The sequence below is a fragment of the Aspergillus brunneoviolaceus genome (genome assembly GCF_003184695.1).
Source record: "Aspergillus brunneoviolaceus CBS 621.78 unplaced genomic scaffold BO95scaffold_5, whole genome shotgun sequence".
Taxonomy (NCBI): domain Eukaryota; kingdom Fungi; phylum Ascomycota; class Eurotiomycetes; order Eurotiales; family Aspergillaceae; genus Aspergillus; species Aspergillus brunneoviolaceus.
Genome location: NW_020290735.1, coordinates 389,654 through 417,651, shown reverse-complemented (window position 1 = coordinate 417,651; position 27,998 = coordinate 389,654). Strand labels below are relative to the sequence as shown.

Below are 27,998 nucleotides of genomic sequence, written 5' to 3'. Positions count from 1 at the left end.
GCACGGACCACCCCATGCGTCAAGCGCGCGTCTACTCCGGAAGCGTGACGGCCGCCCTCGGTGAGTTGCGCGATGACGGAGCTCTCATCACTACTGCGGCACTGAGGCCAGCTAAACTTATTCTTGCGACTGCGACACTCCTTTTTCTTTGTTTATTTACTCCCCCAGGCAGGCTATCCTTTTGCCTTTCCGAAAGGATCTATAATTTATACTACTTACTGACATTCTGAGACCTTTGACCTCTTCCACCCTCCAAGGCCAAACCCGCCGGTTCCGGTTTCTCTGCCTAATCGCGACGTCGTATCAACCCCCCTCTCCCCCCGACATACACCCATTTATGGCCCGGAGCATCAATTGACAATGTCCTCGTCCGGGCTTGACATATCGCAGCTGTCTGACAGCGAGAGGGCTGGTCTTGAAACTTATATAGCGGTGACGGGCCAAGACCCTTTGGAGGCTATTCCTTTGTTACGACGTTCGGAATGGAACGTGCAGGTAGGCCTTCGAGAACCCCCGCCTCGCCAGTCTAGTCTGCGCCAATACTAAATCCTAGGCGGTTGGAAGATTGCCATCTCCAAGTTCTTCGATGGTGAAGGTCCAGACCCGGTTGAGGAGGCTCGCGCAGCTTTGAATACCCCTCCTCCTAGGCCGACTAGACAGACGCAGAACCTACTGAGCGATGACCTCCGCGCGCAATTCTCCCCATCCACACGCGCTGCTGAGCCAGCTCCTCGGATAGTCACCCAATCTGAGGATCAGCCTGTCTATCGCCCGCCTTTCATTCTAGCGCTCCTCTTTACCCCGCTCAATCTCCTCTACAGACTGCTGTACAACTCTTTCCGCTTGTTCGGCTCCCTCTTCCCTTTCCTCCCGCGACTCTTCAATACCACAGCCAGTCCCGCTCTTCATGGTTCACGCCGAAACACCAATGGCCGCCGGCCCCTGGGCCCGAAAGATACCGCTGCCCGGTTCATCCGGGAATTTGAGGAGGAGTACGGCACCAACTCGATCGGCTTTCTGGAAAATGGATACAACATGGCGCTGGAGAAGGCTCACCGGGAATTGAAGCTTCTTCTTGTCGTGCTGCTTGCCCCCGAACACGACGATACGCATGGCTGGGTCCGCGACACTCTGCTCTCGCGGGAGGTCACCGACTTTGTTACCGACCCGCAGAACGAGATTCTCGTATGGGGTGGAAACATTCAAGACTCAGAAGCATACCAGGTTTCAAACTCGCTACGGTGCACCAAGTTCCCCTTTGCGGCTGCGGTTATCCACACTCCCAATGTTTCTTCGACAGCAATGTCTGTTGTGGCTCGCATACCGGGAACCACCTCCCCAGCAGAATTTGTGGAAAAGCTTCGGACCGCGATCGCTCAGAACAAAGAGCCTCTGGAGCGCATCCGCGCCACTCGGGCAGAACAGCAGGCTTCTCGCAGTCTACGCGAGCAGCAGGATTCGGCCTACGAGCGGTCTCTAGCCATTGACCGCGAACGGGCGAGACAGAGACGCGAGGCGGAGGCCGCCCGCCAACGAGAAGAGCAAGAAGCGGCTGAGCGCCAGGCGGCGGAAGAGAAGCGGATCCAAGATCTTCAGCAGTGGAGACAATGGCGAGCCCAGTCGATCGCTAAGGAGCCCGGTCCGGACGCCAAGGATGCGGTGCGCATCAGCATCAGGTTGCCGTCGGGCGAACGCGTCATCCGGAAGTTCGAACCTGAGGCGAGCATCGATGAGCTCTACGCATTTGTGGAATGTTATGAGATTCTGAAAGAGCCAGTGGAGGGAGCAGCGACCGTCTCGAAACCGGATGGGTTCGAACACCAGTATGGATTCCGACTGGTTTCACCTATGCCGCGGGTGGTCTATGAAGTGGGTGCCGGGGGCTCCATCCGAGATCAGATCGGCCGGGGTGGAAACCTGCTGGTCGAACCCATCAATGACGAAAGCGAGGACGAGGAGGCGGCGGAGGAGGACTCGTGAGCACTATCTACATGTACGATTATCGATTTTGGTTTATTGAGATGATGAGTGTGTATGGTATCAATTGACCGGCCTCAGAATGGATAATCTCATAGACTACTACGCTCGTCCGGTGAGAGATTTACACGTGTGTAAAGTATTACCTGCCCATGTACTGAGATGTAGCACGCAGTGACATGTGCCTGAAACGGCCGTCAGCAGAAGCATGGACCCTTTGGCAGGAGCAACGGGGGTAAAAGCCGCGGAGCCGCATGCGCGCATTGTACTGCTGTCTGGCTCGAGGCCAGCTCAGGATGTTTTGAGGTGTATCACCGAACAGAGCCGGTGGGGTAGACGAAAACAACGCTTCTATTATTATTCAGACGATAAGTCGATCGATGCTGATCTTCTCCGCTAAACAAGGAACTCCGAAGTAGCGGTGGGTTGGGTCCATAGTTACTCGTACTGTACATATGCCGTAGCAAATAGCTCAATGATCGGTTCGAATCGTGAGCAATCCGCGGTGATCGGTTGGAGTATCCGTGTGACACGGCATAACCAGCAGAGCAGGATACCGGTAGACTATTTGTCTTGTGTCATGTGTCGTGTGTCTTGTGTCATGGAAATAACGTGATAATTGTGTGGGGAAATTCTCCGATGCGCCAGACTGACGTACTCGAGGAGTCGAGGTTTACAGCTTGAGTGATGGAACTCACGGAGTAACTATGAGTGCATAGCTGAGTCAGCCCGCCTTATCCTGCGTGCACCGGATCTCCGCCATCCCGAAGAAGGATCAAACAGGGGAAAAATGAAAAATGGATGGGGCTTCGGATGGCTGGACTCCCGCCTCTCCGGCCCACTTCTTGCGACAATCGAGTTAATGCCCGGCTCGGACTCTCCGCTCTTGACTCTCGATTCTCTCGGGAACCCCCCCCCCCCCCCCGAATCTTCTTTTGCTTCTTTTCGTTCTTCTGTTCATTTCTCGCCACGTTTTCCTGCTTCTGGCCTAGACTTTTTCAACTCATTATTACTCATCCTCATCCTCATCCTCACCATGAATCTATCATATGTTATCATCACTCACTATGTGTCAACCTTTCACCAGAGCACAGGTGGCAACGTCCATTCTTACGGCTTGCTACCCAAGGAAACAAGGCTGAGCTGCTTTTCTTACTTACTTGTACCTTGTGACTGACTCTTGACGCTTCAAGTGAAAGCGCACTGACAAACAAATCCCGGTCTGTCATAGTGGCGTTCCCATTTCTCGCACTAGCTGCTCCTGAGCAAGGCAGCAAGCTGATATAGATCATGTCCGATCGAATTACAAGTCCTTGGAATTATCGTCATCTCTCTTTCCCCCCCATCTGGCCTTGGCATGGTTTGCTCGAACTTCAACAAGCCTGAAAAGATAATGGAAAGCCTAGAAGGATCTCTCCCTAATGGGGTCCGACAGGTGTCCTGGCCATTCACCACCTGCTATTTGCACGCGGGTGCTCACCTGTCCTATCCGTGGATTCAAGGGTGCCCTGCTCACTAAGTTTACGAGTACCACGTCGGATTTAAATATGGCAATATGCAGCCTTTCTCCGAAAAGGTTCTGCTCGAGCCTCCAGTCTAACCCGTCTCATGTCCCGTATTCCCCTAAGCCAGGAATACGCACGGAGGGTGGGAAGTACCGGGTGGATCTGGGTGTATCAATCTGGGTCCCGACCCGGATGTTGCACTCTTCCTGGTCCCGATTCGCCCATCGCAGCGTAAACTTTTCCACTCTTTGGGGCCTGTAAAATGGGGGATGAGCCCAGATGCTGGGTCCTGATTGTTGATTTTTCCCCTCTCCATTTTTCTCGCGTCGTCGCCTGTTGTCCTCTTGACCAGCGAAGATCGTGATTCTAATTCCTGGTTGCTTGACTGATTGACCAACGACTCGTTAGACTCACTAGTCGGTCGTCAGTCGCCAGTCGCATTAATTTCCAAGCTACGGGGCATCGGAGCGGCCGCTGGCCCTAATAAGTTATCCACCAAGTACTTTATCCTTAGCGTGCTGCCACCATTTCTCACGCTTCCCCTCGCCCGCTTATATTCGTCACTCGTTACGGCCTCTTCCCCCCTCTTTATCAAGCAATCGATCTGTGATCGAACGCTTTGGCTAACCTTTATCTGCCAACCTCTCTATGCTTCTGGCGTCCTCTCGTTAATCGGCACAGTCTTCTGAGACTGATCGTCTCATCTTTTAATCACCATGTCGCTTCTAGGCACTATAAACCCTAATGTTAATCCAGCCCGTGGCGTGGAGTCCCACGAGGTGCACGAGAATGTGAACGAAGGCGCAGCAGCAACATCCGCATCCGCTGTGAATGAAGGAATATCCGAGTTGGGCCACCACCACCACCACCATCACCAGCACACCACTCACGATGAAGAGAAGTTGATGGCAGAGTCCGGTCTCAGTACACCGGGGCCCGACACAAGGGGTCGTTGGAGCCGACACACCACTTTCAGCAGCGCCGAGACTGCGCTCGAGAAAGAAGAGGGAGAAAAAGGAGACGAAGACAATGAGAGCGAGGAAGTTGCCGCTGAAGAGATCCACCGTCTGGCGCAGCAATTGACCCGCCAATCCACCCGGTTATCGACTACTGGCGAGAATACATTCCTGGAAGTGAAAGAGGATTCGACCCTGAACCCCGCCAGTCCCAACTTCAAGTCCAAGCATTGGATGAAGAACCTTCTTGCTCTCTCCTCGCGCGATCCCGAGAGATATCCCCGCCGTGAAGCCGGTGTCTCCTTCCAGAACCTCAGCGTGCACGGTTTCGGCAGTCCGACAGATTATCAGAAGGATGTTTTCAACTCCGTCTTGCAAATCGGGGCGCTCGTCCGTAAACTCACAGGTACCGGAAAGCAAAAGATTCAGATCCTCCGTGATTTCGATGGACTCGTGCGCAACGGCGAGATGCTGGTTGTTCTGGGTCGCCCCGGAAGTGGTTGCTCGACCTTTCTGAAAACCCTCGCTGGCGAAATGAACGGTATCTACATGGACGAGGCGTCTCAGCTGAACTATCAAGGTATCTCGGCCAAGCAGATGCGAAAGCAATTCAAGGGTGAGGCCATCTATACCGCCGAAACCGATGTTCACTTTCCGCAGTTGACCGTCGGCGATACCCTGAAGTTCGCCGCCCTCTCTCGTTGCCCTCGGAACCGCTTCCCCGGGGTGACCAAGGAGCAATATGCGCTGCACATGCGCGATGCGGTCATGGCGATGCTGGGTCTGTCGCACACCATTAACACCAAGGTCGGTAACGACTTCGTTCGTGGTGTCAGTGGTGGTGAGCGTAAGCGTGTCAGTATCGCCGAGGCCACTCTGTGTGGCTCTCCCTTGCAGTGTTGGGACAACAGTACGCGTGGTCTGGACTCAGCGAACGCCCTCGAGTTCTGCAAGACATTGAACTTGATGACCAAGTACGCTGGCGCCACTGTTGCAGTCGCCATTTACCAAGCGTCGCAGAGTGCTTACGACGTCTTCGACAAGGTCACGGTCCTGTACGAAGGCAGACAGATCTATTTCGGTCCTACCGATGAGGCGAAGGCGTTCTTCACCAACATGGGCTTTGATTGCCCGGATCGCCAGACTACTGCTGATTTCCTTACTTCTTTGACCTCTCCCGCCGAGCGTATCGTCAAGCCTGGATATGAGGGCAAGGTGCCTCAAACCCCTGATGAGTTTGCCGCTGCATGGAAGAACAGTGAGGCGCACGCCAAACTGCTCCGGGAAATCGCCGAGTACAACCAGCAATATGCTATCGGTGGCGAGTCGCTTGGCAAATTCATCGAATCTCGCAAAGCCATGCAATCCAAGAACCAGCGCGTCAAGTCTCCCTACACAATCTCTCTGTACGAACAGGTCAAGCTCTGCTTGATCCGTGGTTTCCAACGGTTGCAAGGTGATGCTAGTTTGACCATCTCCCAATTGGTCGGAAACTTCATCATGGCCCTTATTATTGGAAGTGTGTTCTACAACTTGAAAGACGAGACGGACAGTTTCTACTCCCGTGGTGCCCTGCTTTTCTTTGCCGTGCTGCTCAATGCCTTCTCCAGTGCGCTCGAGGTATGTTTTTGACTTGCCTTCGCGTTCATCTCCTTGTCTGGTGTTTCGCCTGCTGACGTTCGATTTCAGATCTTGACTTTGTACGCCCAACGCCCGATTGTCGAAAAGCAGTCTCGTTACGCCATGTATCATCCGTTCGCCGAAGCCATTGCGTCTATGCTCACAGATATGCCTTATAAGATCGGAAACGCGATTATCTTCAACCTTACGCTATATTTCATGACTAATCTTCGTCGGACGCCGGGCGCCTTCTTCGTCTTCCTGCTGTTCTCCTTCGTCACGACCCTGACCATGTCCATGCTCTTCCGTACCATCGCTGCTTCTTCCCGGACACTTTCTCAAGGTTTGTCTTTCGTTCTACCCACTTCCGTCGCGCAGAGGCTGATTTTGAAACCAAGCTCTTGTCCCGGCCGCAATTCTCATCTTGGGTCTGGTCATCTACACCGGTTTCACTATTCCCACCACTTACATGTTGGGGTGGTCGAGATGGATGAACTATATCAACCCCATCGCTTACGGCTTCGAGAGTCTGATGGTGAACGAATTCCACAATCGGCAATTCCCGTGTTCTGAGGATGGTTACGTTCCCTCCGGTAATGGCTATGATTCCCTCCCTCTTTCGAACAAGATCTGCTCTACAGTTGGGGCGGTATCCGGACAAAAGTACGTCGACGGTGATAGGTACCTTGCTTTGAGCTTCGACTACTACAACAGCCACAAATGGCGCAACCTGGGAATCATGTTCGCTTTCATGATCTTCCTCATGGGCACATATCTGCTCGCTACCGAGTACATTTCTGAAGCCAAGTCCAAGGGTGAGGTTCTGCTCTTCCGCCGCGGTCATGCTTCCCCTGCTGCCAAGGATGTTGAATCAAGCCGCCAATTCGCCTCCCCTGAGAAGGCTGAGCAGTCCAGTGGTCAACAACAGAGTGCCGCCATTCAGAGACAGACCGCTATCTTCCAATGGCAGGATGTGTGCTACGACATCAAGATCAAGGGTGAACCCCGCCGCATTCTTGACCACGTCGATGGATGGGTCAAGCCTGGAACCTGTACTGCTCTCATGGTATGTTAATTGGACTTCGTTCTCGCCAGATATGAACTGTGCTAACGTTCATTAGGGTGTTTCTGGTGCGGGTAAAACAACTCTCCTGGATGTGCTTGCTACTCGTGTCACCATGGGTGTGGTCACCGGCGAAATGTTGGTTGATGGGCGTCCTCGTGATCAAAGTTTCCAGCGCAAAACCGGCTATGTGCAGCAGCAGGATCTCCATCTTCACACTACCACTGTCCGTGAAGCTCTTCGGTTCAGCGCCATCCTTCGGCAACCTGCCCACGTCAGTCGCCAAGAGAAGCTCGACTATGTTGAAGAAGTTATCAAGTTGCTTGACATGGAAGAATACGCCGACGCCGTTGTCGGTGTTCCCGGTGAAGGTGAGTCGCTTCTGAGTATTTCCTTGCTTGTGCATCGGTTTCTAACATGGAATAGGTCTCAACGTTGAACAGCGCAAGCGCCTCACCATTGGAGTTGAATTGGCGGCTAAGCCTCAGTTGCTTTTGTTCTTGGACGAGCCTACTTCTGGTCTTGATAGTCAAACGTCCTGGTCCATCCTTGATCTCATTGACACCTTGACGCAGCACGGTCAAGCTATTCTATGTACTATCCACCAGCCTTCGGCTATGCTGTTCCAACGTTTCGACCGTCTCTTGTTCCTTGCTAGAGGCGGTAAGACAGTCTATTTCGGAGATATTGGCGACAAGTCTTCCACTCTTGCTAGCTATTTCGAGCGGAACGGTGCTCCTAAGCTACCTGCTGACGCTAACCCGGCCGAATGGATGCTCGAAGTCATTGGTGCTGCTCCTGGATCTCACAGTGATATCGACTGGCCCGCGGTGTGGCGTGACAGCCCTGAACACAAAGCCGTGCTTGACCACTTGTCCGAACTCAAGTCTACTCTCTCGCAGAAGCCGCTCGACACAAACCAGGCAGATCCCGGTAGCTACAACGAATTCGCTGCGCCGTTCACTGTCCAGCTATGGGAGTGCTTGCTCCGCGTGTTCTCGCAGTATTGGCGTACACCCGTCTACATCTACTCGAAGATTTGCCTTTGCGCCCTGACTGCCTTGTACATTGGATTTTCATTCTTCCATGCCAAGAACACCTCACAGGGACTGCAGAATCAGATGTTCTCTATCTTCATGTTGATGACGATTTTCGGAAACTTGGTGCAACAGATTCTTCCCAACTTCTGTACCCAGCGCTCCCTATACGAGGCTCGCGAGAGACCTTCTAAGAGCTACTCATGGAAGGCCTTCATGGCTGCTAACATTATTGTTGAGCTGCCGTGGAATGCACTCATGAGTGTGATCATCTATGTCTGCTGGTACTATCCCATTGGGCTCTACCGGAACGCGGAACCGACCGATGCTGTTCATGAGCGTGGAGCGTTGATGTGGCTGCTTATTCTGTCCTTCCTTCTTTTCACCTCGACCTTCGCGCACATGATTATCGCAGGTATCGAGCTTGCTGAGACTGGTGGTAATCTTGCTAACCTGCTCTTCTCCTTGTGCCTGGTCTTCTGTGGTGTTCTGGCAACTCCTCAACAACTCCCTGGCTTCTGGATCTTCATGTACCGGGTTTCTCCGTTTACATATCTGGTGTCTGCCATGTTGTCGACCGGTGTATCAGGCACCACGGCAATCTGTGACTCCTCAGAGTACCTCCACTTCGACCCCCCTGCCAACAGCACCTGCATTGATTACATGCAGAGCTATATTGCGTCCGCGGGCGGCTATCTTCAGAACGAGGATGCCACCAGCAACTGCGCCTTCTGCACCATCAGCGACACCGACACCTTCTTGGCGGCAGTCAGCAGCCACTTCTCCGACGCGTGGCGCAATTTCGGTCTTATGTGGGTGTACATCGTGTTCAACATCTTCGCCGCGGTGGGCATCTACTGGCTCGCTCGTGTCCCGAAGACCAAGAAGACCAAGGCTTCTTCTTGAGAGGACTTGACATGTATAGACATGTATAAATGATTTTCCCCTGCCCAGCTTTTGTATGATTTGTTCACGTATGCATATGTTTGTGTTTCGGATTATCGTTGTTGGACATAATCGGGAAATGCTTGGGGATTGTTTTTAGACGCTCATATTCTAGATTCCTCTTCTCTTCTCCCTGGCCCTTCGTCGCTCCTTACTCATATATGCCCTCCAAGCGTATATTTTAGAATTCTTGGCCCCTCTTTCGTCCTCCCGGGCAGACTTGGCTTTTCTGATTTGGTCCCGTGGAACTTTTTTCCTCACTGCCTCCTGTCCTTTTTTTCCCCAACTGCTTTCTATCGTTCATAACTCCACTTACTCACACATAGTCTTTCTATGCTGATACATATCTGTACATTACCAACTTTCAGACCTGTCGCCAAGACTAGCCAGAAAACCACATAGAACAGGACATATCAACTCAGACCTTATACGCTTCAGGACCTTCTCAAGCAGAACCCTCACGCACTTTCAGGTTTCCGCCCAGTCAACCATAGGGCAGTGGCCGGGTAGACTGCCACCAGTACCCGAGTGCGACAATCGCCATGTCTATTACTCCGTAGGTAGTAAATCCCTCAAAGATACCCTTACCCCCGTCCTGCCAAAACCGGCCCAAAAAAGGGGATTGTGCCAACGTCAACCTTCGGTCCTGCAGCCCTCGCCGGCCAGGGCTGCTTGCTGCTTGCTCACCACCACAGCCGCGCTCAGGCTTCCTTCACGTAGTTGGATCTCATCACTTACTCGGTACTTGCTGTCCACATCCACATCCTCAACAGCATGGAAAACCTTGTTTCGTCATTCCAAGCCCCTCGTGGTCGGTTTGAATTTCCGGTTCCGGATCACAGTGGATGGCTGCAGAGATGGGCCAGGGGGGTTTGTGCCATGGGACGAGCAGTAGCATTATGTACTGTACCTATGGGTAGGTAGTGTGAGTGTGAGTGCTAGCTTACCATTTCTTTTGTAAAGGTGGTGGTGTCGGGCGGGGTTTACATTATGGGATGGATGGATTATACTGGGTGCGGTGGATGGAGGGGAGGTGTCTTGGGTACAGTACAATGCATTCATCAGGTGATGATGATGAAGGCAAAAGAAGAACATCGCAATATCGACCTAGGAGGAAGAACGATAATCTCACATGAAAGAAAGAGAAAGGAAAAAAAGGGGGGGGGGGTTCCCGAACTAGCTACGGAGGTAGGCTTAGACTTCGTTCGGGTTCCGCTCCGAAGAAGAGGATTCTGTATTCTGTATTCGAGTAGTAGATGTAAAGCCAAGAGTCCGTGTGTCAGATTTCTTTTCTCCTAGGGTCCTAGTCTCCTCGCTAGTACGGAGGATTCAGAATAGATTAAGGCCCCACTGGACGTTTAATCTAATTAGAGGATGGTTTAGGTAATGCGATGGGTCATCTTCGGAGAAATCGGGTGCTTAATTTAGATTCCAGTTTAGATTTAGGTTTATTTAGGGTTCTGAGAGCTGGCTGTCCGTAGGCTGTACTCCGGACGGAGAAAAACTCGTGATACAGAAGGAGATGGATCAGGGGTTTGCACTATCGATAGCACTTGGGCAGCTGGGCGTGGTGGTGTCGTTATTCATCTCAATGGGTACAGTGCAGGGGTTAAGCACGGAATCAGGCGGGCTGAAATGACAAAAAGATACAAATGCAATCAAGAAGTAATGGCTTGCGCTTGGTGATCGTTTCTGCGGCTGCGGCTGCTGCTGCTGCTGCTGCTGATAATGGTGACACGATGATGATCATGCTTGTAATGAACAATGACTTGTATATATATCTCAAAGAAAAAAAAAAGAAGGGTAAGAGAATGAGGGAAAGAATGGAAGAGAAGAGAAAAAGAGGTGATGGAAGAAGTTTTGACAAGAATATTAAGGGCGGGTGATACGAGCCATGAAGAGGGGACAAAGAATGTAGAGAGACAAGAAACTGAGAAGATGAAGGCAAAAGGGCTAGGGCTCTAATCACAATAGCATTGACAACAAGAAAGGAAGTTGATACAATTTTGGGGGGGGGGACGGGTTGGGAAAAGGTGCTTGTCTACCACGTGAAGGCTTCCTCGACAAAATCGACCACAGCACCCTTTCCGATACGAGATCGGGCAGCTGCACGGACTTCATCGGCGAAAGCACCTGGACCACAGACGGAGACAACGGTGGCGCCAACGCGCTCAGGAATGACTTCGTCGAGGACGACGTCGGCTTTGCACCGTCCAGGGAACATCTGCACGGTGGCACTGGGCGAGACGATCTCCCGAGAGGATTTGGGCTTCGAGACGAAGAGCTTGATCGTCAGGATCTCCCGGCGGCCCGGCAACCGAAGGATCTGATCCATCCATTCTCGCACCCAGGCGAGGTGCTCTGTGCTGCGAACGGACCAGACAAGGTAGATCTTCTGAGTCGCAGCACGGCCTTCGGTGGAGCGGATGATGAGATCACGCACGGAGAGCATGTGATGGGTGATGCCGGCGCCGGCCGAGAAGAGGACCGCAGTGCCGTAGCTGGCCAGGTTGACAGCGTGGGAGGCATACGGCCCCTCGATGAAGCCCGACAGGTGGAGCGTTTGACTGGGTGCTGCGAGGGCTCTGTTGTACAGTTTACGGGTCATGCCTTGGCGAGCACCCATGATGAGAGACACCGACGTCGGTTGCTGATGGGCCTTCATGTACTTGTCCAGATCAGAGATAGGCTGCTTCTCGAGGTCGGAGGCTGTTCCGGTGACGGCTGGGGCCGTCACAGACTCGCTGGGCTCAACCCAAGCGACAGAGAAAGGATGCGACATCCAGAGAGCAACGCTGGGAATGTAGGCATACACATGGCTACCTGCACCAACGTGAACGCGCTTGGGAAGTTGAAAAGTCACTCTGCAGGCTTCGCCGGGGAGGGCTTCGACGGTCAGAGTTGTAGAACCTTTGCTGGGAGAGATGTTCAGGTATGCTATCCGGCCGAGGCGAGCCAGCCGCTCCAACAGCCACATCAAGCCAACGGCAATGAGCCAAGGCTTCTGGGGTAGATTGTCAAGATCCAGGTGCATGATGACACCAATGTATGCAAACAGAGCACAGAGTTGGTGGATATGCAAGAAGGTCTCGTAAAAGGCGTGCCGAATTGGAGACGGGGAATGGAGTCCGAGAACCACCATTGCGACAGTCCCGACTAATCCCCAGGTGAAGAACGGAGTGTCGCGGAGGCGTGCAAGCATGTCAGCGAAGCTGACTTCGTCACATGCATTGACCGCCCACGCGGCCGTGTGCACAACGCTCTCAATAACAACAATCCGGCCAAGCCAACGGTGAAGCAGATTATAGGTATCGAAGCTAATGTGCAACAGGGGAATGAGTGGGTTGTTGCGGGCAGCCAGGAGGAAGAGAGGGACCATGTTGAGAACGGCCAGCGTCCCGGAACGACCACGGAGCTCGGCGACAAGGGCCGCCTTAACGTTCACCCTGTAGTCGAGAATAACACAATAGGCAATCTGGCTAGCGAGGTATAAACCAACGAAGATGGTTTGGAATCTGGAAGGCACTGTGCCTACGCCGATGGCCGACGAAAGCTGAAGTTCCCGGTTGTGTCTCTTCCTTCCCAGGGGTGCATACAACATATGCTTCTTAAAATTTGTCCAGGCAGGTGATACCTCAACACTCCAGAAAGTCTGTTCTCGTTTGCTTGCCGTCAGAGAGGTGATATGGCGAAGATAGGCATGGCTAATCTGTGCAATTCGTCCGCAGAACACGACGAACGCCAGAATTGTCAAAGACGCGTAGATGATCTGGGTAAACAGATGATCTCGAGGCACGTCCACTCCGCTCAAGCCTCTTGAATATTCGTAGATGTAAGTGGCATTGACGCCATAGCCCCGAGAGGCTATGTGCTGCCGTACACTATCCATTGAAGTTGTGATAGCCTGCGCAGCACGTTGTGAAGGACTAGTACGGCGACAGGAGACGATGGAAGGGAAGCAGCAACGAGGTCGTGTGGGGTGGTGACTCCAGCGAACTTCCTAATAATAGCGCTCGAACCGCCTGAGACAGGCCAATGACTGCGTAGACGCAGAGAACCTAATGGCAGGGGAACGGAAAGAATGTGGGGAAGAGCAAGGGAGTTCCAGGGGGATCTCCAGTAAACAGAACTCCAGCGAGAGCGACAGTATTGCAAGTAGCGGATAGCTGTAAGGCTGGTTTGACACACGAAGGTGATGTTTGAATCTCCGCAGCTGAACTTGACTCAGAACCGTCTGGCAGGTCGTTTTATCGGGCGATTCTGATGATGACGTTTGCCTCAAGGGGTCTGCAAATGACCAAGATGTTGTCACGGGTGATGTCCTTTAGCGGAGCCGAAGAATGTTGAAGACACCAGACAGGATGGCGAAATTGACGTTTGGGTTCTACCAAGATTTAGTCTTAGAGTTATGACCAGCGTCATGAGGGGCGAGCCAGCCTTCAGATATACTCACCTTAGGTTGCCTACGTGCATAATATAAGAGAAGTATTCCAGCAAGGGGATCAAAGACGCGCAGCGTCGCGAATAGTGCAGCGGCTAGAAGAAGCGAAAGCTGCCGGCAAGAGAAGAGAAAGTAACACAAAGCAACGAGAGTGTCTATTGTTGTGAAGAGGACCAATTCCGCCTATTTCATGATAAATGACGTCCGACTGCAGGCAATGATCGGCAAACTCCAAGAAAGGCAGGGGAAAGCTTGTCCGTTTCAACTTCAGGCACAATAGTCGATTGTTTGAAACAATGAACAATGAATGAATGGATGAGCCGCTCGGTGAAAGAAGAACGACCAGCCAGCTGGCTAGAGGGGAAACGATTGAAGAAGGAGGTAAGAATGGCAATAGGAAGAATGGAAAAGAGTGAAGAAGAGGGTTCGAAGAACACACGAAAGGTAAGAGGAGATGGAGAAAAAAATCACTTCTACATTGGGAGATCCACGGCGCAGATAGATACCCTTTAAGCGAAAGAAAAGTACCACATCAGGCAGCGGACCGGGTCTGCCATCAAACTACATACCGAAAGAAGACCAATGGCCAGGGCCACAAACACATTAGCAGGTAACAGTGGCGTGGTCCTCCTGAGAGGGGTTCATCTTGGGCGCCAAGACAAACGTCTGCGCTCGGCCTCGAACCGGTAGAAAGAGCTCTGGAGCGCATTGAGGGCCCGACGATGGCATCGTTGTTTCTGATAGAGATGGACAGGTCTCCAGGCTTGGCCGGGTGTTTAGCGCTCTTGGCTCCAAGCAGCAGCCGCGGAGACGGGGGCAAGCTGCAGGCTTGCAGCAGGGGTTGTCCGACCGAGGCGCATCGCTGGCCACTGAACAGCCAGCCCCTGACCGGAACTGCAGTTCAACAGTTTTCACAGGTCCAAAGACTTGCACCTTGAGGTTGAATCTTCATGACTGAGAGAATCGTATTGGTTTATCGCGATGTCTTTGCATGTTTCAAGTGCTGCAGTTCAAGCTGAAACGCTTGCTCCATATTGGCCAGAGCCATGTTTGGTGGCCCACCGCGATTCCCACTGGCAGGTGAATTCAGCCACTGACTAAGAGAAGGGTTGGTGTTCCTCATGGGTCGGGTGTGTTAGCGAAGCTCTTGGGATGAAACAAAGCTTGGTGTTTGACATGGTGGTGGTGGTGGTGGTCAAGTTTCTTTCGAGAGGAAGATGATTGCTGGATTGAAAGTAGGTGGAGGGAAGGAGATCTAACTTACCGGTAGACTAACTACGGGAGAGATTCAGGGAAATTGGGCGGAGAGTCGGAGACACATGGCGGTCACGGGTCGGAGACTAGGCCCGCCCTGTTTAATCTATTTTCAATTATTTTGATTCTAATCCGATTCTATCATTTGCTCGGAGACTTCGGTTTCCTGGCTATCTCGGAATACTCTTCCTTCATTCGGTTCTTCTTCCTTGACTACTCGTAGATATTTCTTGGAACCCTGCTAAAAAAAACCCCCCATCGGAACGAAAAAAAAAAAAAAAAAAAAAAAAAACAAAAAAGTGGGTATGCGTTTACCCTTGGCTCAGGTTCTGAGGTTCGTGTCCCACTGGAAGTGCCCACCGAATTCATAAGTCCTTTCGGCTCAAGCCTGAAGCCACATGGGAGTTCGACACCTCAGTGACAGGCAGTAGCTCATGAGCTTTTATGCCATGCTTCCAGCGCTTGAAATGGAAGACTAACGAGAAACTAACGCACGGATCTGAGACGCACTTGATAATCCTGCGCGGCTGTCAAGTGTGGTATGATGAGCTCAGGTAGATATGACCTGACATGTTAGCATCCCGGGATTATTGCTGTCAAGGCACGATGAACTTGCTTTCATCGGATTGCATGAGATAAGGAGCTTGACTGAAAGATGCCTCGTACCGGTAGGCTCTCACCAGAGTCTTTTCAACTCGGCATATCTGCCCACTGCCAGACTTTATCTGAAACGTCACGTCCTAGCTCTGCCTCAAAAGCCCTAGGACGACAGGCAGATGCATGTAGATTATCTTTGTTGAGCTCATTGTTGGCCAGCTTGGATTCGAACGTCAGATATATCCATGGACGTGACCTGTTGCATCTGATAGGGAATTTGCATGATTGGCTGACATCGCGCTTCGCTTACTTGAAAAAATGTCTCGCAGCTCTGAGTTGCATACGGTAATTTTTTGCAGCTCAATTGACTGACTGGCCTATTGATTAATGCTTCCTTGGTTGTTTGGTGAGGTGCTGTGCAAAGGAGCAGTCGCCCCTGCAGTGAGGTCTTTGCAGGTTGCCTTCAACAGCTTGCGGTCCTTTAACGATGGCATGAAGACAGTGCAGCACAGTAACGATAGAGTAGTCCATTGTCAGAAGCCTGCCCTGCTATCAACACTCCCAAAAGACAACCGATATGTGTAACAATAATGTTTGTTTTTCTCTAGCCATAAAGAAACCCCATCATCATTCTTGTATGTCTTCCCATGCGGGGGCAGCATCCGATTAGGTAGGTTCAGAGCCCGGTTCCCCCGCATACGGCTATTGAACCTTCCTTCGGGGGTTGCCCGATCGTTTCGTGTATTGATGTCAATACATGCTGGGTACATGCAATTATCATCAACAAGGCATCTATCCCCGGCCTGAACCGGGGCAATTATCCATAATTGGTGCTGACCTCGAAGCTAATTATTGCTGTTCTGTGTGGTCTCGGTCCGCGGTACACTGTGAGTGTATGCCTGAGTTTTACTATGAGACCAGACTCTTACTGTACACTCAAAGGTCACTCGTCGTGGTAACTATATATTCGCCGGAGACGGCCCCTTGGTACTTGCTGCGCGAAATGCCAGCCGGTCAATGTTGGCTCCTAGGAATACAAGGGACTGTCAAGGCTATATAAGTTCTAGTTAGTTGCGATAATTTATTATATTAAACAACATCTAAACATTTTGAGTTTTGTTGCTGTTCAAGTCACTGTCCGGATAGAATACCGTACTGTGTACGGATCGGGTAATACCGCTGTTGCCGTCTTCTCTTCCCAAGTTCCTTTTCTCTGCCGCCTCCTGTTTACCTCTGATTTCATACACGAGTTGGTTGAAATCCAGCATATGTGATTAGCCTAGCAACTTCATGCCGAGTATAAGTTGATGACTACATTTCGAGTTAGGTGCATGCGACTTGGCTCAGCTAGTGGTAAGATTGAACTTATATTCACCTCTCGTGTGGGGAAAGCACGAGCGCCTGGATGAAGCTCGAATCCGATCCCAAACGAACGACAGATAATGTGCTGGTAGCACGCCGAAGCCGCTGAATGTCCACCAAACCTTCCTCGCCCAGTGTCTGACACCAACACTTTCTTCTCTTTCTCTCTTTCTACAGTCAGCAAGCGTGATCATCTCTTTCGCCTTTCCTCGGCCGGTTATCTCTCAGACCTTGACACATTACATGCATGGTATCGACACCGTACGTGCGTGGTATCTCGGAGTCAAAGTCTGAACGTGGCTTAAAAGCAAGTTTGCGAGACCTTGCTAGGATGAAGATGCAGCTTTAGAATCTCATTCGGGAGAAGTGAACCTACGGAGCGACCTTCGCACTCTAGAGAATAGTCGCCATGGAGCAAGACGAACGATCTTCCCCGGTCGCGGGTACTCCAGGCTCGAGAGCCAAGGCTCGTTCAGACCATCTCATGAAACGCGTCTCAAGAGCTTGCTTGCATTGCAGACAGCGTAAATCAAAGTGTGATCTGTAAGTCAATTCTCTGACGAACATGATGCCCCTAGGCTGTTGCCAGATATCGTGGATTCTTTTGCCTACATTCACTTCTTCTCATTTCATGGTCTTCACATATGCTGGCTCTCTCATACATGGATAACTAACTAAACTGCGCATACAGAGACAGCAGTGGTAGTCCTGGAGTGCCACCATGCCAGCGCTGCATCCGAGATAATCGTGAATGTGTCCTAGGTAGCTCTAATCGAGGAGGACGGCGCATTCGCAAAAACAAAATGCAGAATTTCACCCCAGACAGCATAACATCGGGCCGAAGAGACTCCATAATAGAACCGGCAAGCCCCTCAAACTCGGACAACCGTCAAACTACGGCTTCAGGCCCGTACCCCGGCCCGGTTCAATTTGTCCCCCCAGATCCCCCTACCGCACCTTCATTGTCCGTGGATGATGAAGACACGGCTTCTATAGGCTCCGTACCCCGGAACCCCTCTGACGCATGGCAGTGTCTTACTGGTATCGCGAAAAGAGGCACGGATGGTCCCAGCCCGGACTTTGGACCCGAATCTCTTCATGTAAGCTCGAATGGCTTCACGGGACTCAGTGCGCTTCGAAATGGCTCCATGGGTGGCTTTCCGTCCAACAGTGGCATCAAAGCATATCGCCTAGTACAATCCCGGTCTCTGGATACGGGTACCGTTTGGCAACTAGTGGTTCGGTATGCTGAGCACTTCCACCCGTACCTCCCCCTGGTGCCACGGAAGTACTTTGAGCGTAGCGCACTCGATACGTTCGCCAACAATGAGAAGCATCTTCTCACTGCCGTTTTAACCATTGCCTCTAAAGACCTTGTGGAACGACCAGAGATCCACGAATACTGTTCCAAATATATGCACGAATTGATATCCGGAATCGCCGCCGGCGCCGACTGCGACGTGGAGGCTGTAGAAGCCCTACTTCTCCTAGCGGAATGGGAGCCCCAAGGTCTTCGACCTCGGATAGAGAAAGTTGGTCGTGGCGAGGAGGATCGCGCTGCCTGGATGCATGTTGGGCTCGCTTTGCGCTCTGGATATTTTCTTGGATTGGACAGATCGTCATTTCGAGGCGATTCGTCCGGAGACACAGAGACAGAGGCTCGGAGACGACTAGCATGGACCAGTTGCTATGTGTCCGATCGATTAATATCTGTGCGCATCGGGCGAGCCTTCTGGTCCCGAGGCCCGGGACCAATGACTGGTCTCGTTAGCCAGGACTTCCCATCGCTTCAACCAATGAATGATGGCGACGAGGACTATGCGAGGGTCTTCCAGGCCACGCTAGATCTTACTCAATTGTATAACAATGTACACGACGTGCTATATTCTGGGATGCGAACGAGCAACCAAATGATGCTTATGGGTGACTACGTGAAGTACGTTGACGACTTCCGACTGGCAATCCTGCGCTGGAAATCTCTATGGGGCTCTTTACCATGTGAGTCAAACTCTACGCAGTCATGCCTTCCCACTAATTACCAGCAGGCTCTACGCCAATGAAGGTTACCCTACAGCTGTCTTACGAATATCTAAGACTGTACACCAACGCTTTTGCCTTCCAAGCAGCTATTTCCCAGTCCTTGGTCTCCAAAATGAAGAACGACGATCAGTCTCAAAGAGAGTACTTGCGGACAACTTTCAACAATGTGGCTTCAATGCAGGATGCTCGATTTATCTACGAATCGATCGATGCTGCCAAAGCTTACCTGACCATACTTGTCGATGTGGTTGACCCAGAGAAACATCTCCATTTCATGCCGCTCCGATTCTATCTATATGGGATTTATTCTGCAGTATTTTTGTACAAGGTAAAAGCACTCAAGTCTCCATCTACTGCCTCTTCTTGAGACTGACTGCATGCGGCTAGGCCCGCTCCTTCGGTGTTATGATGTTCTCCGAGGAGATGAAGGTGCGAGATCTTGTCACTCGGACTACACAAGTGTTGAGGCGAGCCAGCGCCGGCCCTGATGATATCGGGTCACGGTATTCGCGGCTTCTAGAGCTCTTGTGGCAACAAAAATCGATGCCAGCCACTTCGCCAGCAGGGACGCACCAAGGAAGCGAGCTTCTTATGCCAAACGATAGCAGCGCACTCTCACACCATACATCCGATCCCCATGTACACTTTAGCCCCGCCAACGACTTCTCGTGGCTGGATCTCGAAGCCGTTGGTGATTACGTCTCTGGCGATCAGATGTCAGGAACGAACACGCTCGCACTGGACACATTCCAGAATCCAGATCTTTTTATTCCTGGACAGGATCGATCTCAGACCTGGCAGGTACCAACATGGTCGGGAGACATGAGCAGCAACCTTCTCTTTTAAAAGAGTTGAGGATAGCTGGGTGACAGTGTAATAACCAGGCAACAAGGATGCGACTCGAATTGGGTATTATTGGGACAATCATAATCCATTGCTGGAGACTGTGAAACGGGGTATATTTCCGTATTGGGCTTGTACGGGCCGTACCCGATCAAAGCGATGCCTTACGACTTACAGGGGCAGGCGTAACCACCGCCGCCGCCGCGCGCCCGTCCGTTTCCTTCACCCCCACTGTTTAGTGCGGGGTCGTGGGGGAGGGGGAAGTGTTTAGTCGGAATTCACGCCGACCTGAAGAGCACATGGCTACGTCCTACGTATTCAGAAGACTGCGCTCGGTACTGTTATTTCCTCCATAACTCGTCTGCCTCCCTTCACGTAATTACCCACCTTGTGGTTCCGACTCCTTACTCTGCAATCTTGTTCACGATTGCTTCGATCAACATCGAATGACCCGGGCTACTGCTATCTGCTAGAACCATGTCTCAGCTGAACGAGATCCGCGGCCGACTGGCACTGATAACCGGCGCCTCTGGAGGGTAGGCTTCGCAGAGTCAGCCAGAAATTCCAGCTTGCGTGCTGACCGTGATATTGTGATACAGAATTGGTGCAGCTTGCGCACGACAGCTGGCTGAGCGCGAGGTCCATTTGGCTTTGACGTACTCATCAAATTCGGCTTCAATCACATCTCTCAAGGATGAGCTGTCATCAAAATACCCCACACTCCGTATTACAACCCACCAGGTCGATGTGGCATCTGCTGAACAAATTGAGGCCATGTTCGTGCAGATTGACGAGCAACATGGACAACGACCTGACATCCTTGTCTCCAACGCCGGCCACGGCAAGCGAATCCGCCAGATCTGGGATATTTCACTCGAGGACTTCGACTATACGTTGAATGTCAACCTTCGGGCCTCATTCATCTTGTCAAAGGGAGTGGTTGAGCACATGAAGAATCAGCGATGGGGACGAATCGTGTTCATGTCCTCGATTGCTGGCTACGGAGGAGGTATCAATGGTTGCCGTATGCTATACTAGCTATCCGAGTACGACAAGCCTCACGCACTTGCTAATTTCGATCCTGTCCTACAGATTATGCCGCCTCGAAGGCTGGCATGACCGGTATGATGAAGAATCTCTCCACTCGACTGGCGGAGTACAATATTAGCGTGAATGACGTCGCACCTGCAATCATCGGCGACACGGGGATGATTCCTAACGCTGACTCGGTTCCGGAGATTGCTGCAAGTATTCCCCTCGGACGGGTTGGAACTCCAGGGGAGGTTGCGAATGTGGTGACTATGCTTGTGACGACAGGTTACATGACGGGCCAAAGCTTGCTGATCGGAGGCGGTTTGAAATAGAGGCTGTTGAGGCCTTAGTGGGTCCAGCGTTTAGACTTGGACATGGGAGGGGGGGACCAAGAATAGTTGAAATAGATAGCAACCTGAATCAACAAGGTTGCGGCCAGGATCTTTACATTGATTGTTAGAATGTCTTCATCGTTCTAGATGTACTTGTGTAACTTGATAACTAGTTGGTGGTTGTCCGCTCGCGGGCCCGACCCAGACATCCGACCCAAGGCGGCGGCTTACTGCCGGGCGGTGAGCAGGAGACCTACCAGAACCACACTAGTGCTAGGGCTAACATACCCTAGGCGGGTGCCAAGCGCGAAAAAGCGCACCACAACGAGCGAGCCTCGCGATCTCAAGTTTGAGCGGCCGACGACAGAAAAGCGACAAAACTTCTCACCCGACATCGAAGGACCACCCGCTCGGCAACCACATCAAGATGGTGAGTGCTATATTCGAGTTTATTGTCGTTGTTGGAATCGGAGCAGAGGATTTTATCACGCGAATTCGAGAATTACGGTCTCTATGATGTTCAACCCCCGTTGTACCGGAAATCTTCGATCCTGTGTGCCTATGGCCCCCGAATGAAGGCCGACCGTATATCGAATTTACACGACCCTTGCTATCACCACCCGTCAAATAAACTACCTACACCGTTTGCTACGAATCCTGCTCCGGAGGCAAATGATTGGCGTGTTGAATTGAAGGATTTTGATATGTTGAGGGCTCATGCTGATGTTGGGTTTTTTTTTCCGTCGCCATCAGGTCCGTTACGCTGCTCAGGATATCCCGGCCGCTAAGAGCGCCCGCGCTCGCGGCTCTTACCTCCGTGTCAGCTTCAAGAACACCCGTGAGACCGCTCAGGCCATCAACGGCATGAAGCTGCAGCGTGCCCTTACCTTCCTCACCAACGTTACCGAGAAGGCTGAGGCCGTCCCTATGCGCCGGTACGCTGGCAGCACCGGCCGCTGCGCTCAGGGTGAGTGCCAAATTCATCTTTCCTACATGCGACGAATTCTGGAAGCGGACACAATGAAAGAGGTGGAAGGCGAATTGAGGGCTAGGCCGTGGACGAGAAGGATAATTGTGTACACCGTGGATGGCTATCGAGAATAATGGGGTTCGCCAGGATATGGAAAATGGAGATAGCTAACGGCTTCATTTCACAGGCAAGCAGTGGGGTGTCAGCAAGGCTCGCTGGCCCGTCAAGTCCGCCGAGTTCCTCATCGACCTCCTGAAGAACGCTGAGGCCAACGCCGATACCAAGGGTCTCGACACCGGCAACCTCGTTGTCAAGCACATCCAGGTCAACCAGGCTCCCAAGGGCCGCAGACGCACCTACCGTGCTCACGGTCGTGTATGTTGAACCCTCGGATTCGTTCCCTCTTCCCACAGTCACCCGCGACTGACTTTTTCTCGATTAGATCAACCCTTACATGACCAACCCCTGTCACATCGAGCTTATCCTTACTGAGGGTGAGGAGGTCGTTCAGAAGGGTCCCGTTGCCGAGCGTGAGGTCCGCCTCAGCTCTCGCCAGCGTGGCGCTCAGATCCGCCGTGCTCTCATCGAGGCATAAGCGGTTCATGGGTGTCGGGGGAAGTGAAGTGGTCAGAATCTGAATGGGAATGCCGGAGTTTCGCTGTTGTACGGAAACCTATACCTGGTCACGGAAGGAATACAAAAGAAATTATTACTTTTTTTGACAAATGGAAAAAATTCGAAACCAACGGGCGAGACCATCTATCCGTGTCACATCTGAGACAGTTGATCTCTACCTACCCCCCAGCGGTTCCTTCCCTAGGAAATTTTTGTTTCGACAGCCTTTCCGTGGCAGGTAAAGGTAGAACAGGAGTCGCAGATTCTCTGGTACCACAGGCCTGGGTGGGTGGTCTGGGTCGATACGGCTAGTCCGGACATTCTCACAATTCAGAACACTTTGAGCGCTGCTTTTCATGAATGGGATACGGAATTTATTGTTTCATGAAGTAAAAGTCGGATGTGCCTAGATTGATTTTTTCATGTAGTTGTAATGTAGATTGTTATTATCACGATGTTCAGATCAACCCAAGACGTTGAAAAAGACTCCAATGCGCCACCGCACCCTCTGATCTACAGGCGATGCCTAGATCCATCATTCTTGAACCCCAGGCCCTCGCGCACAGCCGGAGACCGTTTTGATGCCTGCTTGACAGGCCAAGAGTGGCTGTGCTTCCCGACCAGTGATTGTCGTGTTTCTCAGCCCAATGCGATCACCCGACAGCCGGACCTCGCATACCCTATGACGACAGGAAGCAGAGCAATAGAACAATATCCAGGCTTGCATACGTAGTCGAGCCCGGTTGGTTGCGCCGGTGAAGCACATGCGCAATACCGTCTGTGGTTGCAAGCAGGCACCACTATTTGCTGATGGGTTTCCAAAGGGATAGTTCTATCGGGTCCCCAGGTCTTGGTTAATCCGCGCAAGACCCTGCTTGCGTGTCGCCGACAAGGCGTCCTTGCCACTGCAGCAGATTTGGCAGTTTTTATCGGATCATCATCACATCTCCTTAAGCGGGGAAAGGTTTTGACGGAGAATTGGTGGAAAAGGACAAAGTAATACAAACTGCCGCCCGCCGCCGTTCCGGTCCGTTTGATTTGCTTGCTTTGCTTTCTTTTTCCAACTCGGTTACTGCGGCGCCTACTAGTCAACTACTAAGCTACGAAGCTACTACCTAAACTACAAGTCGACTATTTTTTTGTCCCCCCCCTTATTTTTTCTTTGTTCGCTTCTTTTAATTGTTCTTGCCCATTATCCTCTTCTTCTTACCTTGACCATACCATCCATATCCGCTTCCTTTGAGCTTGTACGGTGATCATGAAGCGCATCTTCAACTCTATCAGCAAGCGGTCTAGTGAGCACTTGTTCCCCAGGCGCGCGACCATGGCAACCTCGGTCACTGATGCGATGCCGTCTGACAGGTCCGACGCGCCCCAGTCTTGCAACAACTACAGCTTATCCAGATGACTCGCCTGAGGGGATCATTCTGCGAGAAGTGGTTGGTTAAATCCTTGGCTCTACTTCAAAAGCGCAGTAAGCTAATAGAATGTCTTGCTTGGTTTTCAGACCGCATTTTGCGAAGAAGGTGCGAACAGTGTTGTACGTCTTTCTTTTCCTGCGTCTCTCGATCGCGACATCGTAACGCCCGCGTTCCCCACCTGCGACTGAAGCACTCATACCGTGTGTCCAGGGAAATGAGTACGTCCATCTGCCGGGCATCGTCGAAAACGCCGAGTCGAGCCCCAACGCAGCTCGCGAAGCCGGATTGCTGATCCGCAAGATCCTGTCGGAACCTTCGAAGCAACCCACTCATGTGCAGTACAATGCCATCATGCTGATTCGCATCCTCGCCGATAATCCGGGCCATACATTCTCGCGCAACATCGACGCCAAGTTCGTTGCTACGATCAAGGACCTCTACAAACAGGGCAGGGATCACCGCGTTCACGGCTTTCTGAGAGAGACCCTGGATGCTTTGGAGTTGCAGCGGTCGTGGGATGAAGATCTCAAGCTTCTTTTGCAGATGTGGAGCGCCGAGAAGGCTAAAAACAACAGCCGACCTAACGGGTTGCGTGTAAGTATTTGTGCCATCGCGTTTTGTGGCTTTGGCAATGCTGACGGAAGGAACGGCAATAGGCTAGCCGGAGTTCATCGCAAGTGCGGGCGCCTCTACTGAGTCAGAACCACTTTGCTCCTCCAAGACAACAGAACACGCTCCCACAGCCTGAGGAGCTTGCTGAGCGCATTTCCGAAGCAAAGACTTCGGCGAAATTGCTCACGCAGTTTGTCCAATCCACCCCTCTCGCAGAGTTGCTCGAGAATGATCTCATCACTGAATTCTCCGACCGATGTCGCACGGCGTCTCGCGTGATCCAGAACTATATCCATGCGACGAACCCAGCGCCCGATGAGGATACGTTGTTGACACTGATTCAAACCAACGACGAACTCACTGTGGCTCTGTCAAATCATCAGCATGCCCTGCTTCGGGCGCGTAGATCGCAGGGCCCAAGCGGTAGCCAGTCTCCGGCAACATCATCCAACAACGAGACTGTAGCGTCTGGTGCTGTGCAACCACACGCAGCACCTCCAGTACCACCCAGAGAGCCGCAACGTACCTTCTTGCCATCTTCTGCCTCGGAACCAGTGATGCCTGGCCCTTCGGGGCCGTCTAGCAACAACGGCGGTTGGAACGACCAACGGTCGGGAGGTAGCGAGGACCAAGACCCGTTCGCAGATCGCCACACCACTACCACCGCCGGCCCTTCAACGTATGGTGAGCCGAGGTTGGACGGGCCGAGCAGCGACTGGTGGAAGGAAGCACAACAGCGGCCAGGCCAGCATTCTTAACGCCGCCCCCCCCCCCCCCTTTCCTTTCATTCCTTGTATGTTTTCTATGATGTAGCGATACCTCGACATGATACCTCTCTGCAGAACAGTGTTAGATTGAGCCTACTATTCTTATCGTCTTTCCTATTATTCCACTATTGGTGTGTGGTGGGTCGTATCACGCTGGCCCTGAACCTGACTGGAGCAGCCGCCATGGATTGGAATCTGGCTCGGATATTGCAATGCTCGTCCCGAATAGATGAACCAGCTGCATCCCAAACCTCGGTCTGGGCAGGGGTGGAAATGCTTGATGGACTTTTCCTGGCTAACGGCGGTCTTAGCTCGAACCGGAAGCGCCATCCGCCGTCATCAGGCTGAAAAAAAAAATCCCTGTCTAGAGAACGGGGAGGGGGAAGGCAGAGCAAAGCAAGGCCAGGAAATTTAGGAGTGCCCGCTAGAGAGAAGAGCGTGTAGCATGAAAATCGATGTCTGGCTGGGCAAGGCGCGGAATTAATGTAGGTGAAACCCTAACTGTGCCAAGCATCCCGAGTTCACTGCTAATAAGACGCAGCTCCACCGCTGTTTCACGCCCATCTACGTGAAACCACTCGGCGCTTGGGACCATACCGATCTGGTACGTGCGACCGCTGCAGGCCCTTCGCTCTATGTCTCTATGGCCACTGATGTGCCTCGATCAGTGACCTGTCAATCTATCGTGCCATGTCCCGGTGGAGAGGCATGCTGTCATTATTTCTTCAAGGGTTTAGATGGTTCTGTCTAGACGCAAGAACCGTTTCACGGCCGACCTCCGAATGAAGCTGCTCCGGTTGGTCCAGGCACCGTTTTCTTGGTATATAGGATGGCGAACTTTGCTGTTTCTGCTCGAGAACTTTTCATCTTTCTCTCTACACGCAGGCTTGTCTGTTCATTTCGTCCTTCTCTTCGACATTCTTTTTTCTCCTTCCGGTCTGTGACCATCTCATTCTTTAAACCTTCCACTCTTTGAAACAACAGGTATACTGGTATACCCGAATCCTTCACTACATTCTTTCTATCTACCAAATCAACTTCCATCAGAATGAAGCAAACCGGCTCTATCCTCGCCCTCGCTGGACTTGTGTCCATGGCCAACGCCCACGGTTTCGTGACCAGCCCCCAGCCCCGTATGCCCGGATCTGCCATGGAGAAGGCTTGCGGTCAGCAGGTGTACAACAACCAGGAGGCCGACAACTACGGCAACATCCAGGGTGAATTGCAGATTACCAACGGCCAGAGCGACTACGACGCCGAGGCTTGCGATATCTGGCTCTGCAAGGGTTACAAGTACGCGGACAACACGGCCAACGTCCAGTCCTACAAGCCCGGTGAGGTCATCGACTTCAAGGTCGACATCCGCGCTCCTCACACCGGTACTGCCAACGTCTCCGTTGTCGACACTGCCACCAACACCATGCTCAGCCAGCCCCTGATCTACTGGAGCGTGTACGCCTCCACCGCTACCGGTGTGACCGCCAACGAGACCAGCTTCAGCGTCACCATGCCCACTGACCTCGGTGACAAGTGTAACGAGGCCGGTGCTTGTGTTCTTCAGTGGTGGTGGGATGCCCGCTCCATTGACCAGACCTACGAGTCCTGCGTTGATTTCACCCTGAGCGGTTCTTCTTCTTCCTCTTCTTCTTCTTCTTCCTCCTCTTCCTCCGCTGCTGCGGCTGTCGCCACCAGCGCTGCTTCCAGCTCTACTTCCAGCGCTGCTGAGACCACCACTGCTGCCAGCGCCGCTGTCACCTCCCCCGCGGCTGCCAACAACATTGCTCCCGTTTCCTCCTCCGGCCCCACCACCCTGGCCACCAGCGTGAAGCAGACTGCTACTGCCGCTGCTGTCTCCAGCTCCACCGCCACCAGCGTCTCCCTGCCCACCGACGGTACCGCCGAGGAGCAGCTCACCTGGGTTGCCAGCGTCTTCAAGGCCCTTCTCAACTACGCCAACTAAGTTGGGGCCGAAGATGAGGTGGACGTACGTTGCACTGTACAGGCATGTGTTAGGATAGAGGTAGATCGCAACTAGATTGCCTGCCTTTTATTAGATCTTCTTTGTTAAGATTAGTCACTTCAAAATTCTATTCATTTTCTCAAGACAGTCTTGAAGTAGCTCTGATAAGTAGCATATAGCTTTCATCCACTGCAAGTACCGATTGATTTTGATGACTTAGTGTTATAGGACTAGCCTAGCGGTCATCAAGTCGGATTTCAAGTTGTATGCCCAGGCCTCTTGAGCCTTTGACCCAAGCCCATCTCACTGGTCTTGCAAGCAAGCAAGTCGGAGTCGCTTGAAGCCTCTTTCTTAGATTGGACAATTCTCTCTGGCCACTGCAAACGGTCCTGAAAGAGACATACTGTCCTACCATGAGTATAGAGAGATGTACAGTATGGAGACCCAGGTCCTGGCTGTCCGTACGCCCAGGCGTGCTCTGTGAAAGAGTCTGCGTGTACGTGCCAGGTGAATATCAATACCTTCCCCCCGCCTCCCCCCACCTCTCCCCGCCGCAGACATTCACTTGTGAGCTTCGATATACTTACATTCTATGTGGATCTGTGTGGACTCGTGTGAACATTGACCTCTGAGGTGTGAATGATATGAA

The 27,998-nt window shown here is 52.2% G+C and overlaps 9 protein-coding genes across 9 annotated transcripts; 8 read left to right on the top strand and 1 right to left on the bottom strand.

The window, feature by feature from the left end:
• Positions 1–147: 147 nt before the first annotated feature.
• BO95DRAFT_197164 (clathrin-mediated endocytosis regulator UBX3) lies at positions 148–2,083 on the top strand. The gene is made up of 3 exons (XM_025581000.1): positions 148–168; positions 258–495; positions 565–2,083. Exons 2-3 carry the CDS (start codon positions 361–363, stop codon positions 1,978–1,980), a joined length of 1,551 nt encoding a protein of 516 aa, XP_025446818.1. The 5' UTR covers positions 148–168; positions 258–360; the 3' UTR covers positions 1,981–2,083.
• Positions 2,084–4,198: 2,115 nt separating this feature from the next.
• Positions 4,199–9,534, top strand: BO95DRAFT_380219 (pleiotropic drug resistance family ABC transporter; the record flags this gene model as incomplete). Its single annotated transcript, XM_025583335.1, has 6 exons — positions 4,199–4,329; positions 4,429–6,058; positions 6,128–6,401; positions 6,457–7,124; positions 7,180–7,492; positions 7,548–9,534. 6 exons carry the CDS (start codon positions 4,199–4,201, stop codon positions 9,062–9,064), a joined length of 4,533 nt encoding a protein of 1,510 aa, XP_025446817.1. The 3' UTR covers positions 9,065–9,534.
• A 1,079-nt stretch (positions 9,535–10,613) lies between these two features.
• On the top strand, positions 10,614–11,083 carry BO95DRAFT_438662 (uncharacterized protein). The gene has a single exon (XM_025585567.1). The coding sequence runs from the start codon at positions 10,756–10,758 to the stop codon at positions 10,987–10,989; it is 234 nt and encodes a 77-aa protein (XP_025446816.1). The 5' UTR covers positions 10,614–10,755; the 3' UTR covers positions 10,990–11,083.
• Positions 11,067–13,419, bottom strand: BO95DRAFT_197104 (ferric reductase family protein). The gene has a single exon (XM_025580999.1). It carries the CDS (start codon positions 12,990–12,992, stop codon positions 11,145–11,147), a length of 1,848 nt encoding a protein of 615 aa, XP_025446815.1. The 5' UTR covers positions 12,993–13,419; the 3' UTR covers positions 11,067–11,144.
• Positions 13,420–17,059: 3,640 nt separating this feature from the next.
• Positions 17,060–20,029, top strand: BO95DRAFT_197068 (Zn(II)2Cys6 transcription factor). Its single transcript, XM_025580998.1, has 4 exons — positions 17,060–17,300; positions 17,449–18,755; positions 18,803–19,125; positions 19,185–20,029. Exons 1-4 carry the CDS (start codon positions 17,167–17,169, stop codon positions 19,641–19,643), a joined length of 2,223 nt encoding a protein of 740 aa, XP_025446814.1. The 5' UTR covers positions 17,060–17,166; the 3' UTR covers positions 19,644–20,029.
• Positions 20,030–20,117: 88 nt separating this feature from the next.
• Positions 20,118–21,004, top strand: BO95DRAFT_352520 (SDR family NAD(P)-dependent oxidoreductase; the record flags this gene model as incomplete). The annotated part of the gene is made up of 3 exons (XM_025582138.1): positions 20,118–20,176; positions 20,240–20,664; positions 20,733–21,004. The coding sequence occupies 3 exons, from the start codon at positions 20,118–20,120 to the stop codon at positions 21,002–21,004; spliced, it is 756 nt and encodes a 251-aa protein (XP_025446813.1).
• Positions 21,005–21,663: 659 nt separating this feature from the next.
• On the top strand, positions 21,664–23,051 carry rpl17 (60S ribosomal protein uL22). The gene is made up of 3 exons (XM_025585566.1): positions 21,664–21,971; positions 22,162–22,349; positions 22,417–23,051. Exons 1-3 carry the CDS (start codon positions 21,869–21,871, stop codon positions 22,567–22,569), a joined length of 444 nt encoding a protein of 147 aa, XP_025446812.1. The 5' UTR covers positions 21,664–21,868; the 3' UTR covers positions 22,570–23,051.
• Positions 23,052–23,661: 610 nt separating this feature from the next.
• BO95DRAFT_438655 (VHS and GAT domain-containing protein) lies at positions 23,662–25,389 on the top strand. The gene is made up of 5 exons (XM_025585565.1): positions 23,662–23,884; positions 23,952–24,028; positions 24,097–24,129; positions 24,221–24,604; positions 24,667–25,389. The coding sequence occupies exons 1-5, from the start codon at positions 23,848–23,850 to the stop codon at positions 25,378–25,380; spliced, it is 1,245 nt and encodes a 414-aa protein (XP_025446811.1). The 5' UTR covers positions 23,662–23,847; the 3' UTR covers positions 25,381–25,389.
• Positions 25,390–26,437: 1,048 nt separating this feature from the next.
• On the top strand, positions 26,438–27,349 carry BO95DRAFT_427753 (lytic polysaccharide monooxygenase; the record flags this gene model as incomplete). Its single annotated transcript, XM_025584813.1, has 1 exon — positions 26,438–27,349. One exon carries the CDS (start codon positions 26,438–26,440, stop codon positions 27,347–27,349), a length of 912 nt encoding a protein of 303 aa, XP_025446810.1.
• Between the last annotated feature and the right edge of the window lie 649 nt (positions 27,350–27,998).

What these genes read in the sequence shown, in the direction of transcription:
- BO95DRAFT_197068 (XM_025580998.1), top strand. Translation starts at nt 17,167, where the DNA reads ATGGAGCAAGACGAACGATCTTCCCCGGTCGCGGGTACTCCAGGCTCG. An exon ending in CGTAAATCAAAGTGTGATCT is followed by an intron (nt 17,301 to 17,448) that starts GTAAGTCAATTC and finishes CTGCGCATACAG; the next exon opens with AGACAGCAGTGGTAGTCCTG. An exon ending in TCTATGGGGCTCTTTACCAT is followed by an intron (nt 18,756 to 18,802) that starts GTGAGTCAAACT and finishes AATTACCAGCAG; the next exon opens with GCTCTACGCCAATGAAGGTT.
- BO95DRAFT_438655 (XM_025585565.1), top strand. Translation starts at nt 23,848, where the DNA reads ATGAAGCGCATCTTCAACTCTATCAGCAAGCGGTCTA. An exon ending in GGATCATTCTGCGAGAAGTG is followed by an intron (nt 24,029 to 24,096) that starts GTTGGTTAAATC and finishes CTTGGTTTTCAG; the next exon opens with ACCGCATTTTGCGAAGAAGG. An exon ending in AAGAAGGTGCGAACAGTGTT is followed by an intron (nt 24,130 to 24,220) that starts GTACGTCTTTCT and finishes CCGTGTGTCCAG; the next exon opens with GGAAATGAGTACGTCCATCT.
- rpl17 (XM_025585566.1), top strand. Translation starts at nt 21,869, where the DNA reads ATGAAGCTGCAGCGTGCCCTTACCTTCCTCACCAACGTTACCGAGAAG. An exon ending in CACCGGCCGCTGCGCTCAGG is followed by an intron (nt 21,972 to 22,161) that starts GTGAGTGCCAAA and finishes TTCATTTCACAG; the next exon opens with GCAAGCAGTGGGGTGTCAGC. An exon ending in CCTACCGTGCTCACGGTCGT is followed by an intron (nt 22,350 to 22,416) that starts GTATGTTGAACC and finishes TTTCTCGATTAG; the next exon opens with ATCAACCCTTACATGACCAA.
- BO95DRAFT_197164 (XM_025581000.1), top strand. Translation starts at nt 361, where the DNA reads ATGTCCTCGTCCGGGCTTGACATATCGCAGCTGTCTGACAGCGAGAGG. An exon ending in GTTCGGAATGGAACGTGCAG is followed by an intron (nt 496 to 564) that starts GTAGGCCTTCGA and finishes GGCGGTTGGAAG; the next exon opens with ATTGCCATCTCCAAGTTCTT.
- BO95DRAFT_197104 (XM_025580999.1), bottom strand. Translation starts at nt 12,992, where the DNA reads ATGGATAGTGTACGGCAGCACATAGCCTCTCGGGGCTATGGCGTCAAT.
- BO95DRAFT_438662 (XM_025585567.1), top strand. Translation starts at nt 10,756, where the DNA reads ATGCAATCAAGAAGTAATGGCTTGCGCTTGGTGATCGTTTCTGCGGCT.